Source organism: Apteryx rowi, unplaced genomic scaffold (assembly GCF_003343035.1).
Source record: "Apteryx rowi isolate R43461 unplaced genomic scaffold, aptRow1 scaffold_291, whole genome shotgun sequence".
NCBI classification, from domain to species: domain Eukaryota; kingdom Metazoa; phylum Chordata; class Aves; order Apterygiformes; family Apterygidae; genus Apteryx; species Apteryx rowi.
In genome coordinates, this window is record NW_020449319.1 from 1,042,308 (window position 1) to 1,061,454 (window position 19,147).

At 39.3% G+C, this 19,147-nt stretch overlaps 1 protein-coding gene across 1 annotated transcript in view; it reads left to right on the forward strand.

The window, feature by feature from the left end:
- The window catches only part of DLG2 (discs large MAGUK scaffold protein 2), a 646,550-nt gene that overhangs the window by 591,587 nt on the left and 35,816 nt on the right, over positions 1-19,147 (forward strand). The window contains exon 16 of the mRNA XM_026069322.1: positions 9,673-9,748. Coding sequence (XP_025925107.1) covers positions 9,673-9,748 — 76 coding nt within the window. The remainder of the gene's footprint in view (positions 1-9,672; positions 9,749-19,147) is intronic.

Genomic DNA, 19,147 nt, shown 5'->3' on the forward strand with positions numbered 1-19,147 from the left:
GTGGACTTGTTTTCTTGCTGATAATTGTAAAGCCAAGCTTTAAGAGTGAATTTGGGGTGGTKGCACTAAAGCTAAATGTGAGTTACTGAAACAAGCAGCACAAAGCAGTGAGGGTGGCTCCATGTTTCTCCACCAGTCTGTCCCATCAAGGAGGACCAGATCATGTGAACTGATGGACCAGTGATCTCAGTGGGGCTTAGAGCAACATAAAAGCTCAGTATCTTGAAGCGCTAAAGTATCACTGCAACCATTTCTGCAGTTAAAGGCAAAATTTTATCTATTTGTTGGTATTTGTCACCTGATTGCAGCTGTGGTTCTGGACCATGGGACTTAGTAGACAGCTGGGTAGAAGCCAGATATAAGGCTATAAAGATGTTATGATATAGTGTCATATTGATGTTGGCAACAGTAGGACTTTAGCATAAAAAGCTGCAGACCACTTCAATTCTGGTTTAACAGTCAACAGATAAATGTTATCATATAATACTAATGAATGAACACTGCAGGCCACATTTCTCTTGTTTCCGCACTCACCATAAAAATCCATCCAAGTCATAGCTAAGGTGAGAGCAGGGTATGGTTGTTACGTCAGACAGGGTCTCCCTGGTGCTGTGGCAGGTCTGCCCATCCTGTACCACTGTCTCAGACAGCCTGTGGGGCTTATCCACGTGCTAGACACCACTGTTCAGACATATGGATTGCTCCCCTAACATCAAAAATTGCTTTATTTTATAACTGAGTGGCCAACTGAATTAGATTAATATTAGATTGTTATTAGATTTAGATTTATAGATTTAGATTTAATTTGCATTTTTACATATGCTGGATTTTTGATCACAAGAGCTTTTGTTTGCTTCATTATCTTTCCTGTTGTCCGGATAAGCAAAATGGATTCAACTTTCTGTAAAGGGCAGCAGCAGTGGTTAGAGAAGCCTATGTCTAAGACTTCCTCTGCACAGAAATACTCACAAGAGTTAAAGTGAATCAACCAAAATTGTGAAACCAACGTGCAGGAGTTGCAGTGTATTAAATTCCTAGACCGATGGTCTAATTCAGGAATAAAGAGATTTTAATTTGCTGTAGCATTGATTTTACACCTCCATTTTCTTCACTTTCACTTTGCTGAGTCTCTGCACATAGAAAAGCTCCTAGATTGCAAGCCCCATACAACAGCAACCTCCCTCTTCGGTGTTGTCTATGATCTGTGTATATCTGCTCGACTTGCGTCTGTGGGTCTGAATCTAATTTAGCAAAGTCTGTGATTTCCCACAGATCGCCCCAGAAGAGCCTTGCCCTGAATTCTCACCACTCGTATTTTCGCCTCCACTGTAGCCACTGACAGTTTTGTCCTAAAACACTAAAATATTCACACTAGTCTTTCTGTTATCTTTAACATGTGCAGCTGTGAAATGACTCGCAGATTAGACATCATTCTGAGATTTCCATTTTCAGGTAGTTTAAGAACATCTGATTGCTAAAGGTTATGCAACTTGTATCTCTGTTATTACAGAGTAGAGGTGTACGATGGTACCTGCCTGCTATTTTTGTCTTCAAATGCACAACAGTCTCCCCACAAAAACATGTACCCACTCTCCCCTTTCAGAGGAAAATGGGAGAAAAGAACATATAAAAAAAAATAGCGTTTCACAAACATTTTTCAGGACAAGGAAGAAGAGGTTTTCCCATCACAGAAATCCCTGTGGGCAAAAAGCCAGCTTAAATTTGTCATTCTGCTCAGCTTGGCAGAAGGACATGTTTATCCACTCAGCTGACTTTTACTTTTAATGGTTCTCCTATAAGCTGGCTACCTTTCTAAAAATGTCTTAAGACTCTAATTCTCAGATGACAAAACTTTTTAACATGGTATGGTCATGTAGGCTTTGTCTAAAATGAGTTACCTGACTGTACTTACTAATCTAACAGGAAAGGATAAATATGGAATAAAATTGATATGCATGTGTATTTATACTCCTCTCCCTGTTCTCTTGCAATCATGGTAAACTTCTTTGCAGAAGAAATACTGTCGTATCCTGTGTCCTAGAAAAGCACTGTCTGCTAGCTTCACTGAAAATGCTTTTCAATGCAGCCAACACTTTTCCATCAGTCAAACTTTATTGGTAGTTTTCATTATAAAACAAACTTTGCTTTCACAAAGGCCATTAAAAGTATCAATATTTGTGACCTAGAATGTGGCAAATTATTTAGTTATTTTTAACAGCTCTTAGCTTCTAAACAGAATAAGGTTGTTATCCCCCAGTTTTATGAGACTTCATTTCCTAATGGCATTAGGCATTTTCATAAAATATTGAACAGGTGCTGAGCTGCCCTCTACAAGCAAGTTACTGGAGATGGAGAGCTGAAAGAGAGCATGTTCTCTCCTATTTAATAATGCATGTCTTGTTGCAAAAATATTGCTTCAGGAATGTATTTTTTCTCAAAAAAAAATTGGAATGGGCTTTTACTGGTAAAATCAGACCTCACGTAAGCAAGGCTAAACAGTGCAGAGGATGAAAGCAATAAAGAAATTATAATCTGAGTCCACATATTTGGACTATAAAAAACACATATTTTTATCTTTCACTTGATGGGCAGCAAAACAAATGCAATGTGGATGACCTGCAAATGATGGAACAAGCTAAGAAGAAACAGACTAGCAGAAAGATGTAACATATAGCAAGTTCTTTCAAGTAAACCTTTTATGCTGCATTTTTCTAATTGATAACTCTCCTTATTGCACTTATCGTGCTGGATTTGGAAATAACTTTCATTCTGCAAAATGCCTCAGTGCCAAATCTGTGCAAATTAGGCTACTCTAACCATTTATATCGGACTTCAGACACCAATACATAATTTGCATCTCTACTTTACATCAGTGATCAATACTGTTGTTAAAGATTAAAGCATGTCTTACTTGATAATTTACATCCTCACTGAGAAGACTGATTTGTGCTTTTACAAAGGCATTGACAGAATTCCCAATGGCCCATCAAACCCCAACACTGAGGGCTCACAGTTCACATCTGGTTGAGATGTTCTTGGTTTCTTTTTGTCTGAAATGTACACAAAGAATTGAAAGTCTCATTTTGAAAAATCCCAGAGGCCCATTTTCAATAGCGACTTGGGCCCAGAAACACAAAAGAATTCAGATATTACAATGCCTTTACGTGCTGCGTCCCTGGAGTAGGTTCCTCAGAAGAGGACTCAGAAGAGTCCTCTGAAGAGTCCTCAGAAGAGGGCTCCTCCGAGCAAGGAAATCCTTGAACTTACTAGTAAGGAAGAACTGGAGGCTGAGGTATATTTTAAATGCACTTCTCCCATCCTTTAGCCATACATGGGAAGAAGAGAATGAATCATTTTTTTGAAAAAGAGGCCGTAAGATGTGTGCTACGAAGAAAGGTTTCAGGGATGTGAAACCAGCTGAAAGGAAGCATCTCACCACACCCTGAACACTCAAATGGCTGGAGAAGTGTGATTTTATATTATTATCCTGCTACTAGCTCTTCCATATGAGACAGTAATTCCCATTGCATAAGCAGCTTAGGCAAATAAATCAGAAATATCAGTTCTCCCATGAGTACAGAGCCCTTGGAAGTGAGTGTAGCCACAATAGTCAGCAATGCCACACTTTACTCTTTTTGTTCCTCAAGACCTTGACTCCCTTTAGTGAGATTTAAAGCTCTCTGTAGCAGTGATGGAGGAGCTTGGGGCAGCTGACAAATTTGTGATCTCAACTGATGCCCAATTAGTGGATGAAGAAACTTGTCATGAATCAGCATCCTTCAAGAAGACCGAGTATGCAGGACATACTTCAGCTGTCCTGGATCCTAGATGGTCTTAGGTCACTGCAGTGCTTCTGCAGGCAGCTATACTTGGAGGATGGGTAGGAAGCTGGATATGAAATCCCCACCAGTGGTGCTAAACAATACTGTCCCCACTTGTGACTCAGAGCTTTTCAGATCCCAAGTCACATCTGAGTATAGGATGTAGGTGTCTTTGAACATCTCTTGAAATCCCATTGAGCTTCAGTGAGTCCCAGGCACTTTTGAAAATGGGACTTGAGCCATGAAGTAGTTTTGAGAGTTGTATCTGTGCTTTCCTCCACCRCTTGGGCACAGCTCTGCTGAGCAGAGTTATAATTAGAAATGGGCATGGGAGCAACGGTTATATCGGGCAAGTATGGGCTGCAAATCTGTGCCTCTGCAAACTTGGCAGATGGGAATCCTCCACCTTCATTTAATTCTTTGCACAAACCCTTGATAATCTGGCTTTGTACAGCAGTGGTGAATGAATGGAATTTTGAATGAATGAATGAAAAATTGATACGGTTTAAACTGAAACATTTCTTCCTTTAAAATCAGTTTCCTCAGCTGATTGTTCAAAATATTGTCCAAGAGATGATTATTTTGCTAACTCCTAAGGCAATGTAAGGAATTTGCACTGGTATCTTATTTAGGTATTCACAATGTCAGCTGCTGCAAATGATTCTTTGTGCCTGAACTCCTTTTGTCTTGGGGGAAAAGGTGGTCATATTTATTTTTTTTTAAATATAGCACTTACAAAACTAACAATTCAAAAAAAGTTCAGGCAGTGCTTGGAGTTTCTTTTAAAAATAAATGATACACTTTCTAAGAGCTGGAAGGTTCTCAAAGAACTGATATTTAATATTTCTTCTTATCGTTATCATTCAAAACACSTTTTGGTACACATCCTTCAAAGGACATTGAGAAAAATAAGCTTAATTTCTTCATGGTCTTTTTTTGATACTCTTAATTGGAGCTTTTCCTGCCATATCTTTTGTACTATCTGTGAAATCTTTAATGAATTTATCTATATAGTGTCACTGTGAAGTGTCTCACTTAACACATCCATTCTAGCTGTGACACTGAACAATTTTTCTTCCCTTAATTTCTGAAGTATTTGTGGGTGTTCAGCTAAGGATGCTGATTCTTATCTTCAGCTCTCCTTTTTTGATGACTTTTGAGGTCTTGATTTGTAAACTGAATATGTCTCTATTTTACTTTTTAGGATATGATTTCCTCTTTTACAGTTCCTAGCCGTCCTGCACTGTCATGCTTCTGTTGCCTCTCCTCAAGGGTCTTCTCCCAAGGCTGTATCTCAGGCACTCCCTCGATATTGCCTCACACAGTCCCTACCTTCATTATATTCCTCACTCCACTATACTCATTTCAGAAAGCTTATTCCTCCGAGAAACCACAGAAGGCACTGGGGAGAGGTTCCCAAGCCATACCCTGAGACCGGATAGAGAGGAAACAACCGTGCTCCATCTGCTCAGAGACGGCCACATACAAGTGTATGTAGCCAAGTGAGCTAAACCACAGCACGGAACCAAAAGGAATATACCCTTTTGGGGGGAAGAAACATGGTACAGGGTATAGTTCAGTACAGTCCTAAAGTACTGTAACCCCCTATCACATTTCAAGTCCCTGGGCCAACACATGAAGGCAGCAGAGCATCTCAGCCAAAGTGCTTCAAGAATTTATTATAATCTGGGCAAAACCATTCAGTTTTTCCTAGCCTTTCTCCACCAGCAAGCCCATTTTATTGACACTTTGGGCAGCAACACTAATGTAATCACCCTGAGACACATGGAATTTCAGAAGGAGGTTCTATTGTGGAAGGTGTCAGGGAAATTTTAATGGGAGTTAGCACTGTGCTGTCCTTAACACAGTCCTAGATTATGAAATATTTGCAATATTCAGCAAGTATTTTAAGCATGTATGAACACTGCTGTTCTCTATGCCTGGAGGATTAATGTCACTTAATAACATTATTTATATACTATTCAAAGCAATAAAGAATGTTTCTGCAGCTCCTCATGTCCGCAATGCCTGTAGACAGCAGCGAGTCCTTCATGACTGCTAATGCAATTATGAGGAATTTCATAAATAAGATCCACTCTTTAGGGTTCATTTCCAGCTTTCTCTATGCAGTGAATAAGAAATGAAGTTAAAAGCAGATGTTTTAAGAAGTTAGACAAGCCTGGAATGAGTTCAAATGTTAACATAGATTAATAAGGAGAATGCCGTGTTTATTTGAACTAATTATTTTCTCAGAAGGCATCCATCCTATTTAAGCAATTACACAGCTTCAGGTCTTCATTTCTTACTGAATTTCCATGGGGATTCATCTGCTAGTTTAATTTTAAGACTGTTCATATGTTTTTAACAACATAGATTTAATCTGAAAGCTGCATTTGAGCTGTTTCCATGTGAATATTCCACATTAACAGAGAAATGCATGTATTCTAAATTTAAACTGTAACTATAGTAACTAGCATTCATTCTGTTTCAGTAGGAAATATGTAAGCCCACTCAGACAGAAGGAAACATGTTGTGTTAATTATCATTCTATGAAAAGATTGGAGTTTTATTTTAAAAAATAATTATCAGAAACTAGGTAATCTCACTGTCCAGACTTAGAAACTAAGATTTGCAGGAATATATTCCAGTGTCATTTGTAAGAAATGGTGGAAAATGGAAAAAAGGTTATATTTTTGACCAACTTGGAGGATATCGTAAACCTCACTTATTTCCCAGCTATTTATTGTCTAATGAAAATACAATATTGAGCTCTTATAAACCAGCTTTGCAAGATTCAACTTAGATTTCCTACAGTAATTCATAATCTTTGACAAATAGAATTACTGTTTCAATTATAGGTAAATGATCAGATTTTTACGCTTGGGCCAGCAGATTCTGTAGATGATTTTTCAAAGGTAATAAATGTTGGTTTTATGGTAATGACTATTTTAGTCAAGGTGAGTAAGGAAATGAACAGCTGCTTCTTTTCTTTAAATTTCTCTCCCTGCACCTGGTTTTCTTTGGGTTTGTTTCTGTTTCAGGGAGAGGTCACTGTTATTTAGACTGTTCTTGAATTCCTGGCAATAGTATTTAAGCATACTGCATTACAAGGTTAAATCTATAATTACATATAGGTCCTGTAATAATAATGAACTTTGCAAGTATACTTGCAAGTGTATACTTTTCCCACAGGTAAAATTTCTACAGCATACATTTCAGTATGCTAACAAATTTTAAGTTTTACTCAAATTTTTTTTAAAAAAAGCTCATCCATTGAATGATGGAAATTCAGGATATAATTACATAACATTTAGGGACAAAAAAGGAACATTGGATTGTCTGGTCTGATCTTCTTTATAAAAAATCCCCATATTTCTCTCTTTTTCCTCTATACTGAGGACAGTAACTTGCGTTTGATAGATCTTTCTCAAAGGCATTCAGTCCTGATTTTAAGATATGAAGGTATCGAGACACATGTTCCTCTTCTAGTTTATTTCGGTGGCTAAACATGTAACCATTAAAAATATATACCTGTGCTTTTTTATTTGAATTTGTCTAGCATTGGCTTGTTGCCAATGATTTTGCTAAGTTTTTCTCTGCTAAAGAGAACTTTTTTGATCTCAGTATTTTCTGACTCTGAAGGTACAACATATATAATATAACAAGTCCTTTCTCAAGCTGTGTTTATTGAAGCCATGGAAATCAGGATCCAATCACTTTTGAGGCTCTTCATTGCAGTGTTCCAGCTTTCTTTAAGATACATGGATGCCAGAACTGAACAGACTGAGCCAAGTTATGGATCATACCACACTAGTTCAGGGTATCACGTCCTATGATATGGGCTCATGGGCTGTCTACATTGTTTTTTTTAGCTTAGATGAGGAATGTTAGTGGGCTTTCAAGGCAAATCTCCTTTTTGTACTCACTTAGTGCACATTGTTTCAGCCTGCTGGTCAGTCTTGGCAAATGCGCACTAGATTCGTTTGTATCTAATTGAACTTGAAGATGTGCTCCAAGAACTCACCTAATGCATCCACCTGCTAATAGATGTTCAGTTCATGTGACCACGCTGGAACTAGCCCAAAGAACCACCACCACTACCCCCAAAATAAATGTGTAATCCGTGGCTATCAATCAGGTCCTTTCCAATTTGGCCACACTATTTGGTAATATAGACCAAGCTATAATTGTCTTCAGAATTCACCCACTCCTATTAGCAATGAGGTTTCCAGTGAAATGAGCAGAAAAGCAAATTCTTCTCATTCTGTTTGCATGTGCAGGTTTGTGGAGGACAGGGTTTAAAAAAGAACACCGATCCAAATCATGATGTGTGTGAGTGGCTGAAAATAGCTCTTCTGCCCCTAAGTATTTGTATGTCTCCTCAGAAATGCTCTTTTCAGTGAAGCTGTGTGGTCTTTTAAGTAAACAAAACCTCAAGCAAATTTTTCTGCACTTGAAAATTGTGTTCCTACAGATAGCATACCACCATCTTTCAGAAGAGAAATTAAAAAAATCATTTCTAAATAAGGTTTTTAAAACAATAACTCTGTCCTTAAGAAAATTTAGAAAAACTTCCCAGTGGTAACATTTTCAAAATTACTTTAATGAATTAGCATTCATTCTCCAAAGTGAGCTGAGAGCAAACCCATAAAAGAGATTCGACATCATAAACTCAGTACTGCAGAACCTAAGATTTAAACAGTGATCATGTGAAGAGGGCTCTACAAAGCTCTGGGCAGGCCATCTGCATGTTTATGGTTAATACTCTTTTACAGCTTTGAGGAAATTGGATAAAACTTAAAGTATCTATCTGACCTGTTTGATAAGGATTGCCAAATAACACATAGGCTACTGGGAGGCTTCTAGGTACCTTCTTTCTGCTCAGTTCAGTAAGAAATTCTCTGTTTTTCTGGGAGGTTCAAGGCAAAGCTTTCCAGGTGCCTCAGAACCATGAGGAAAAGGAAGGACTTGCTCCCTTTTCCCTTCCCCTCTTCCTATGGTGCTGTGTTGCTGATCCAGCTCGTTAAAACCATTAAAAGCTATTCACTTTTTTTGCTGGGTTTGTTTTCTGCTATGGTGAGGGAAGCAATGAGGAGGCACTGCCGGGAGCAAAGGGAGAATGGTGGGTGAGAAAACGAGCAGGACTGGCCTTTCCAGCAACCACAGCTTAAATATCATCTCAACCCATCCGGTGAAACTTCTCCTTTTTACTTTGTATCTGCTGTAAGCTTAGACAACACGTGCTGATTTTTTGCCCTAAGCTGCTCATGAGTCTGAAACCACGATTTTTTTTGAAAACAGATTCAGAAAAGGTGGGATTCATGTTACCTAATTTGGACTGTCTAAAAGTTAGTCATTTATATGAGCCAGTGATCAAAGCTCCCTCTATAGAAAGAAAAGAAAGGTACTGCACAGAGGGAAATTTATTCCACCCTAAAATACACATCTAAAACAACTGAGGTAAATGGTTTATTCTTTCTATGTTTATATTTTAATTTACTGACCACAGAAGAACCCTAAACATTACTCTTTTTTGCGCAGCTTAAGTCAGAGAAGGTCAATAGTACTTTAATGTGCTTTTATTACATCTCTGTTTGTGGAGGGAGTGCAGTTCTGCTGCTGTCAGAAAGCCAAAACTCCTGGAATCTAGTCCCATATCTGCCAGCAAATTCTTGTTTGGCTGAGTAAATGACTTGACATCTCTCTCTTTCCAATTTGTAAAAGTTGTTGTAATGCTTGCTTGATGCACAGTAAGTCACTGAAGGTCTTGGGAGATCAGATATCAAATGTATCATCCAAAACACGGCTGTAATCAATGTGTCATTCTTTATTTGCATTTTCTTTTCCCCAGAGTCGAAAGAAAGGAGCGTGCCCGTTTGAAGACGGTGAAATTCAATGCGAAACCTGGTGTAATTGATGCAAAAGGGGTACGTAAATAATGAAACCTTCTCAAGTTACCAGGCTTTCTCTATTCCTGAAGTTTTAAGTGTAATCATTATATATGTTTAGAGCAGAGAAAATTTTGCAAGATAAGGAGTGTTTAGATTGTTGCAACCAAAGCCTGGAGTTCAGTAAACTATAGAAAGGAGTACTGTATAATATTATCTCCTGAATAATTAAATATTATTTTTATAACAATACTTATTGACAGTGCATCCTAATTGGAAGACACTATGAAAATAAAGAGCATTCTGTGATAGTTGCAATTTTCATTAAATCACAGTCAGAGAAGAAATGACTAAAAATCAATGCATATGGATATCTGTTTAATGAAATAGGGCAAGAAATGTACATTCCCCTGGCTTCAAAAATTGCTGAATCTCAAATGAAAGGTTGAAAGTTAAAGAGTCCTGGATGTAAAATTTAGATGTCAGATTTTCTGCTCTGAAAGTTGTGACAGACATTGAACACAGGTGTGTTTCACAGCAAACGCAACAGGGCAGCCAACACAAAATATGCGAGTACCCTTCCACCAAGATTAGCTGCACACAACAGCGTTACTGCTCTTATCGGTCTGCAGCACTGCTTCATGGTCGCTAAGAGTCAACAGCTGTARCTAGTCTTAGGTCTAATATCCTGTGCATTGCCATCTCCAGCTGGCTGGCGAGAGTTACGGCATGAAAAATGCCCACAGTCCTGGAGGCTGAGGTATATTTTTCTGCTGAAGGGTTGTTCGCATTTGTAACAGTAGTGAATGCTTGACATTACATGGGCAGGGATTTATTTTTGAAAACGGTGCAGCTGACTTGCAGAGGATTTACAAGAGCAGGCTTCAGCGAGCACCTCTAGAGACAGAGCTTCAGCAGCAGAAAGTGCCATTTGGCTTCAGAGAGCGCAGAGCAGGGCCAAAAGTGGGTGATGCGAGGACGCAGTCGTAGGTGCTAGCAAAGGAGAAAACTCAGTGGCTCAGCAGGTCCCTTCCCGACCTGCAGTTCCTGTGGTCCTCTGCCTAGTCTGAAAGTCTTGTCTCTTCTTGCCTCATTGTCCCTCTGTAATGGAAATAATAATACTTCCTTTCTCCCAATTTATCCTGTCCTTTCTCTGCAGACTGTAACGGATTAGCAGGGCGAGAAATTCCTCTTGCTACGTGTACGTTCGGTTCCTAGCATAATGGATCCCAAACCTCTTCATGCCAGCAAAACAGTATTTCAGACCTGCAAATAGTCCCTTTTTACTGCAGAACAGCCCCTGAGCTCAGTACAAACGCAGAGTAACTGCACTGACTGAAACAATTTTTCCAAATTTATACTAAGTTAGCTGGAATCAGCATGCAGCCTGTGTACATTATTTCCATATGCAAATAACTTGATATAAAATATATAACAAACAGCACTGTGAAAGGACATTTTTATCCCATTGTATTTCTGCAGGATGCAGAGCTGTATTTTTTGATTTGAAAAGACCGCTCTCTGCAATCCTGTAAACTAATTTTGTCATTTGTTTGGGGGTTAATAAGCTTTATGATGTCAATCAAATCTCTTCTTAAATATCTATTTCCTGCATATAATCAAAGTCTCAGAGAAATAATTCATTCATATAATTAATGGTCTTTATTCAAGTGAGTCTGTCAAAAATGTAATTACCCCTTGATTCCCCTATTTGTTCTTCCATATTTGTCATCAATGTAAAATTAATCTTCCAGCCGCTCATATCATTGTTTGTTTCAGTATTTAGGAAATTGCATAATTACAGACCAAGACTGTTGTACCCTTTTGGAAACATACTTTCTATTGTTAGTGTGTGCTGAAATATGCTTTCCTTTACTTAAAAAAATCCCAAATTTTAAGGCCAGTTGTGAAAAGATAATGTAGGTTTGTGTTTGAAAGAGCATAAAAGGAAAGTGTTCACGTGGAAAACAAGGTGTTTGTGGACATGTATATCCATTTGTGTTTTAGCCATCAGCATTTTTATTTATTCTTTCACTGTTTAAAAAGAAGTGGTATAAGCTGTTCGACAATAAATGTTTTACTTTTTATAGCTGAAACAAATTCTGTCCAGGTAAACATATCCAAGGCTGCAGTAAGGCCAGAAAAACTCTTCTGTTTAGAAACCAAGCTGAAATTCAGATAGCAATGGGCTTACGTGTGGCCGTTGCACCTCTGTGCTCATGCATTCATGACTGGGCAAGAGAGAGATTTGCTACTATCTAAATTAACTCTAAGATGAAAATGGRAGAATAGCGTTTCATGTGTTGCTCCTAGATTTGTCCAGGAGATGTGCATGGAAAAATAAAATGTAATATAAGTCAACTGAATATATGAAAATTTTTTTCTACCAGTAAAAGGTACATCCTCTAGTGATTTTATGTGAATCCTTTTGTTGGCGCAAATCTTTTCTTCCTTTATAGAAGCAATGTTTAAAACCAATAAGCCACAGCAAATATTTTACTTGAGCTAATGGCAAATTTTTTTGAGCTACTGTTTGAACATATGACCTGTCTAGTTATTTTACAGATTTTAAAACACCTATGTTTTTTTCTCGGTTTACGGTTCATTTATAATCCATATCCAGAGATAAGATACAAAGACAGTATTGCAGATGGCGTAACATATTTCTAGCTGATTGGCTTCTTGTGTCTCACTAAAAAGGTGTTTAAGAGTACTCAGCAATATAGTTAACAAACCTGTTAGCAAGCATAGCTAAAAGCTAATCCTTTCAAAAGCCCCAAAGTTCCTCTTTTTCAAAGCAAATTCAGATGTGTTACCTCATCTAGAAGATATCCTCATCTTCCTTTCAATGGTTCCTCCAGTCCATGGCTTGTGAAATAAGCCTACAAAATCACGGCAGATACAAAAACAGTGAATGTGGAACAACTGTTTGCTGTTCCTTGGCACACAAKAATTAGGGAGCACCAGTAAAATTTTCAGGTCTCAAGTTCAAAGCAGGCAATAAATAGTAACTTTTCATACAACATAATTAAGCATAATTAAATTCCGACGGTCATCATTACAGAATATTGTACAAAAAATAAATTAGTTAAAAACAAATTAGATAAGTTTGCAGGCAATGGATCTAATGGCAGCTATTAACGCTACGGTTCTGTACCATTAATATGTTCAGGACATACTACTTGTTGATTTCCAGAAGCAGAAAGGTTATAAAAGGGGAAGGATCGTGTTTCTTAGACTTTTTCATTTAAGCATTTGTTACTGGGCAACTTCAGAAAAAGTTACTGGCCTAACTGGATCTTTAGCTTAGCCCAATGGGGCTACTTTTCTATTATGTTCTGTTCATCTTGACAAAAAAAATATAAATATTTCTCCAGTTTCAGAGACATGAGGTATAGTATAAGGAGCAAATTAAACAGTTGTGCAGCTTATGATATGATAAAAAATCATGATCCTAGATCCTATTACCATTTTTAAGATTATCAAACCAGTTAACAATGTGTGTAATAAGGAAAAGAGTATAAATAATGGCATAAAAAGCAAGCATAGTTTCAAGCAAAAATTATACTTCAAGCACGTTGCCAAGTTCCATCTCTGGTTTGATCCATTTAATTGTAGTACTGAGCTCCACCAGCTTTTCAAATCATTACTGAACATGGATGCAGTATCAAAGCGACCAGTCTGTCTCTCTAGCTCACTCAAGCTGCATTAGGCTACTGCAGCAAAGTGCAGGATTTCCATAACACTGGCTACCTTAGCGCTTTTCCTATATGGGACAATATTCTATATGCACCAGGAAATGGAATGTCCCTCCAGCTTCAAACATGAAGAAGATAAATGAAGGCAAGATAACATAGTCAGTATTTCCTAAGCATTTGTCATCTCAGTCTGTGGGGTCTATTGCTCTATGGATAGTCAGTGGGAAATAGAGCAGACCTAAGACGTGCACCAGATATTTTTGCTGGAGGAAGCTACCAGAATTATATGAGCGCAAATTTAATTAAAAAGCATGCTTTATGCTACGTTGAACTCCAGATCATCTTCACATGTTCCCTTTTGCTCCAGAAGGAGCAGAATATGTTAGTAGCTGTAAGCAAGGTTATACATTTGCCAAAGCGGTATACTGGACTCTTGATAATTCCCCCTACCATAGGCTTCAAGATGTACAAGAGTAGCCTTTCCTTTTCTAATCCTAAAACTCACAGCTCTTGAGGGCTTTTCAGATTTGTACTAACTCAAAAAGAATGCCAAGTAATGATGAAAATATTACAGAAGTGAAAAGAGACTAGTTGGTAATCTGCTTTTTTCTTAATTATTGTAATTACAACCAGCCTTTCAAGCAACAAAAATAGCATCTCTCTTGCTTTTCTCCTTGTCAAATCACATATTCCTTCTTGACTGTCTACTGAAAATATTTTTATAGTAGATGTTGTAGCTCTTGGAAAGACCTTTATCAATACCTGGCTCTGTTTCTAGCGTTCATGGAGGGTGCCTGTTCCCAGAGAAACGTTGCACTGTTTTGAAGCATAATGTTACGTAAACTTATATTATGCAGAGTGACACATCACTCCATGTTGTACACTTTGGCTTTGTTAGATGCCTCCCCCTCCAAAGGGTGGGACGTTTGCAGGGGGTGTCCGACTGCCACAGAAAGGCAGATGGCGCAAGATAGGCGACCAAGGAAAGTTTTGAGGAAACACCGCAGCTTTTCTGCGGAGCCCCAGCACCAGGCAGGTGTTGCAGGAGGGGGCTTGCCCTGGCGAGGCTCCCTGGGGGGCTGCCGGACGGGGAGGAGGTGCCGGCACCCCAGCAGCAGCCGTTGCAGCCGCGCGCCTGCTCCAGTGCAGGTCTAATGAGAAAGGAGACCATGCCATCCCTCCAAAATCTCCGCCAGCAGCTCTGCTGCTTGTCAGCAACGCGAGCTCGGGGCTGCGATCGGCACGGTGTAGCTCCATCAGGATCCATTACTTGTTTCTATTCGGTTAGCTCATCATCCACAGTTCCCTTCATATTCCAGTCAGACCTACATAGCGCGCAGCCTGCCCCTTCATGCCTCTAAATGCATTTATTATGACAGTCAGAAACTGGATAGCATTTAATAATATCTCCTATGAGCAGATTCTGTTTACAGATCCCACAGCCCTGCCTGGAGTGTAAGGTCATCATCTTGCTTTATCGTCATTTTTAGCAGCATTGCACTGAGGCATGAATGGAAAATGCTAAACTTGACAGAGATAGCACATTTTGTATTGCAGTGCAAATAAAACCCTCTTCCTAGTCAATGCACCTTTTCTCCAAATGTAAAAATCCAGCCGCTGTCAAGACTTGATACATATGACAAGTTTTAACAGTTTATTAAATGTTTGAAAAATAATGCCCATTTCCAAACAGTTTACACTCTAATACCTATTCCCAAACAATTCAGGCTCTAAGGAGCCTCAGTATTTTCAGCCCTGGCTATCAAATCAGAGAAAAACAGATCTGTAAGGAACCTCACTCAGTCACCCAGTCCCAGTTCTGCGGTTGAGTCATCTGTACCTTCCTCCTGTTTTTCAGGTGTTTGTCTAATCTGTTCTTAAAGACCCGCAACAACAGAAATCCCTTATTCTTCCCAAACAGTCCACTTCAGTGCTTCACTCTCCTCATCATAAGAAATGACTAAACTCCTGCAGTTTAAGCCTGTTGTTACTTCTTCTATCTATGTATGTGGAGACTAGATTATTTGTCTTCATCTTCGCAAAGCAGAATTTGCAGTCACAACTGTCCTAATCTCAGGTACGCAATCTGTGCTGGTGGGTCTCGGTGGTAGGTCAAGGCATATGAACATAAAGAGGTGATAATCTCGGCTGAATCCCTGCTTCTCAGAGACTGGAAGATGTAAAGATGTATTAGACTACGTAGCCTCTCCCCTGCCGATAGGAGATTATTGCTAACATACGTCAGTGTTTTACTAGGCTTGTTTTAAATTTTCTAAATAAAAAGTTTCAGCATTTCTAGGAAGGAACTTACATAATCCATAATAAGGAAGTTTTCCGCATATTCAGTGTATTTCTACCTACTTTTCTTTACACTCGTCTCCTAAAAATATTTGATATTCTGAACGGATTTTCCAAAGTATTTGGTTCTGTGACAATAATAGAAGCGGAACAAAATCAGCAATATGAGCATGTTTGAAAGCTCCAAAGCTGCATCTTAGTTGCAAGTTAACTGCTGACTCAGAAAGACTCGTAACACACACTCACTGGATTACATTTCACAGATGGAGGAACAGTAGATTCTTTGATGTGTCCAAAAAATTCTTTATAAAATAATCCACTCAGTTGCTTAATCATGGCTTTTTTTTGCTTTTTTTGCTTTTTCTTTCTTAATTCCCTCCAGTCAGTAGCAAAATGGCAGTGAGAGGAGGGATACTGGGTTGGGAATAACTTTTCTGTGCATGTTGGTGTGTGTTTGTGTATGTGTGCAGGTATGAGAAGAGAAAGAGAGGGGGAGACTCTGCCCTTCCCCCCTCTAAATGTGGTGATCAGAAAATAGCAATAGATCCTGAATAAAAGATAATGGATGTGTCAAATATTAGAATGTGTGGGATCACAAGTGGAATGATTTACTAAGAAGAGAGGTTGAATATAAATTAAGCAGTACACACCTACCTGCAAGGATTATATGTAGGAGGGTTAGTGAAGGGAGGGTAGGCACTGACACACAATTAAACTTTCTTTATTCTTGGTAGCAGCCAGGTTTATCCCTTCTTACCCATATATCCTGACTTTTCTCTGTTTTGCCACATTTTTTTTTTTAATTCGATGTTTCTATTTACTGGGAATGGCAGCCGGTGAGGTATTCTTCAAAGAAATATAACACTCTTACTGGAATAAGTGCTGAACTTGGCTATAAATTGGTCTCCAACTGGTATTCCAACCACTGCCTAGAAAAACGGTGAATTGTGTAGCTGTAATCTTTGGGAGCTGCGGGTACCTATGCCTAGGAGCAATGTACCTAGGAGCAATCTGCCTGTCTGCACCTGCCTGCACAATCCATCCCTTTTATGTTTTTCCTAGCCTGCCACTACTATAGTATTTAAGGAGCAGCCACTGGATAATGCAGCTGCAACGTTGCTGTTCTATTCCTGTACTTAACGCTATTCTTAAAGGTGCCAGGTTAAAGAGAGCAGTGTGAAGTGAAATCAGCTCTCATTTACCCAGGACAAGAGCAAAAGGACAATAGTCTGGATGCAGCAAAAGACTGGTCACGTCGGGGAATAGCAAGAGTGGGCTGCTCCTCAGGGGAAGGAGGGCTGGGACCCGGAGTCCTGCAAGGCCGGCCAGGCAGCAACCTCACACACAAGGGGTGCCGTCCGGGGGTGTCCCAGGGCAAGAAGGGCAGGTCTGGTGGCCATAACCAGGGTCAGCCCACAGTCCCGTGATCCCCAGAAAGTCCACAGTGACCACAAGGCAAGCCCAGGGTCAAGCCAGGAAGGCAAGTCAGCAAAGCAAGGCGACACGGGTGAGGTGCAAGGCTAGGCACAGGCAAACCCACAACATAGCCCTAGCAAGGACCACAGGCATGGATCTGCACTTAAACACAGCTCCTGAGTGGAGGGTGCATGGGTGASGCGCCAGTTTCCACTTCTGGTCACAGCCTGGCCAGGGCAATGGGAGCCTGTTGGGCCATGACAGCATAAAATAAATATAAATAGGACATACTACCTAAAACAACATGGTAAACAAATTTCTTTCAAGAGCAGAGGCACATTTAAACAGTTGTGGAGAGAGCAAAGACGGAGATGGACATCATGTGCCACGTGTCATAYGCTCACAGCACTGTGTCTCCGCCAGGGCTGCTGGGAGAGAGTGAAACTGGAGTAATGCAGCTTCCATCCACCTTCACAAGTGTTTGCTTGAGAGTTTATTGTACCTGCATGTCCTGCAGATGTATGTCCACTAATGTGATCCCAGCTGAGCTCGTGAATAAACATTACTGAATTGATGGTTGTTGAGACCTGTGACTCTCAAAGCACTATAGTCTGGCTCAAAATTTTCTAGCTTGCCTTTCTTAGACCTCAGAACAGCTTTTGTTAGCAGTAGGCTGCTGAAGGTAATATCTTCCTTGTAAGGCTTACGCTTCTGATTCTGATTTTTACCATCGAATATAAAATGTCAGTCTTCACTGTTTAATAAATTTTTAGTTTAAAAATCCTTCTCTTTCCTTGTTGCTATTCCCACTTGCAGGATCAATTGAATTTCACATTCTCTTTCTTCCTTTATGTCATGTTTCTAATGCGCTGAAGGCAAAGGGTCTTCCATAGAAGGTGACCCAAGCCCATGTGTTTTTTGCTAAGGACTGTTATACTGTTTCAGTCACATTAAAGACAGCAGACATGAACTTGAGTAAAAGTTAGAATATGAATTTAGTCCCTCACCTTAGAGACCTTTGAAATGAAACTTTGAAATGAAGTTTTGAAATGAAACTTTGGTTTAGACCCTCAAAAAAAAGGAATATTTCCACTGAGATCTGATTTGATTCCTAATAGCATTTTAGCATTGACAGTACACCCTTCCAGAATGGTTTGCAGTGTGGCCTCTGCTGTATAAACAAAAAGATTCTTTGATAAAACTCCAACAAGCACATTGCAATTTTCCCAAAACAAAAATGTTTTGTTGTCTCAGTGCCAGACAATTATTGGACACCTACTGGCATTAAAAATAATTTGTTTAGAATGATAATTCCTAGCTAAAATATGCTTCCAATATACATTTATTTATAAGCTTCTGGGAAACCTGTAAGGAGCACATGCAGAGATGGGTCATAATTTTCTAACATGGCTTTTACCTATCACAAGGATATATTCTGCATAGTAGGAAAGCCTGGAATATGGGTTCCTGCAGAAATACTATTTACGCATCATGTTGGGACAATTCCATAACGTCTTTAAAGTATTAGCTTTTTTTTTTTTAATCTGAATTTGTTGTCTCCTAAATTAATATTCTCCACCTCAAAAATCCCATGATGAACAGCTTTTTCTTTTCTCATGGTCAAGAGCACCAACCTAGCACAGCTGATAGCAAGAGATCTGATGAATCTTGCACTAACTGTCGAGGAAACCTGCGGTCCCTAGTTCTGCCATAGAAATCTGTCATGCAGCTGTTCAAAGTCAGACACAATGAATCCCACTTTTGTGAGCCTTAGCTGGGTGCACCTTCTCAAAAATGTAGCAGCCATTTGAATGCACAGCCCAACAGGGCTATGGCACGTCAGCGCTCCACCGTCATATCAGCTTGCCAGTGCTCACCACAATCCGGGCTGTTTACAGCTGCCAGAGGAACAATACTATGGCATGGCACGGGTTTTGCAGGCCTTATCCTGTAACACTTCACCTTCATCAAAAATAATAATCTAAATTTTAAGCACCATAGGGCGTTATTCAGACTGCTTAGTTTA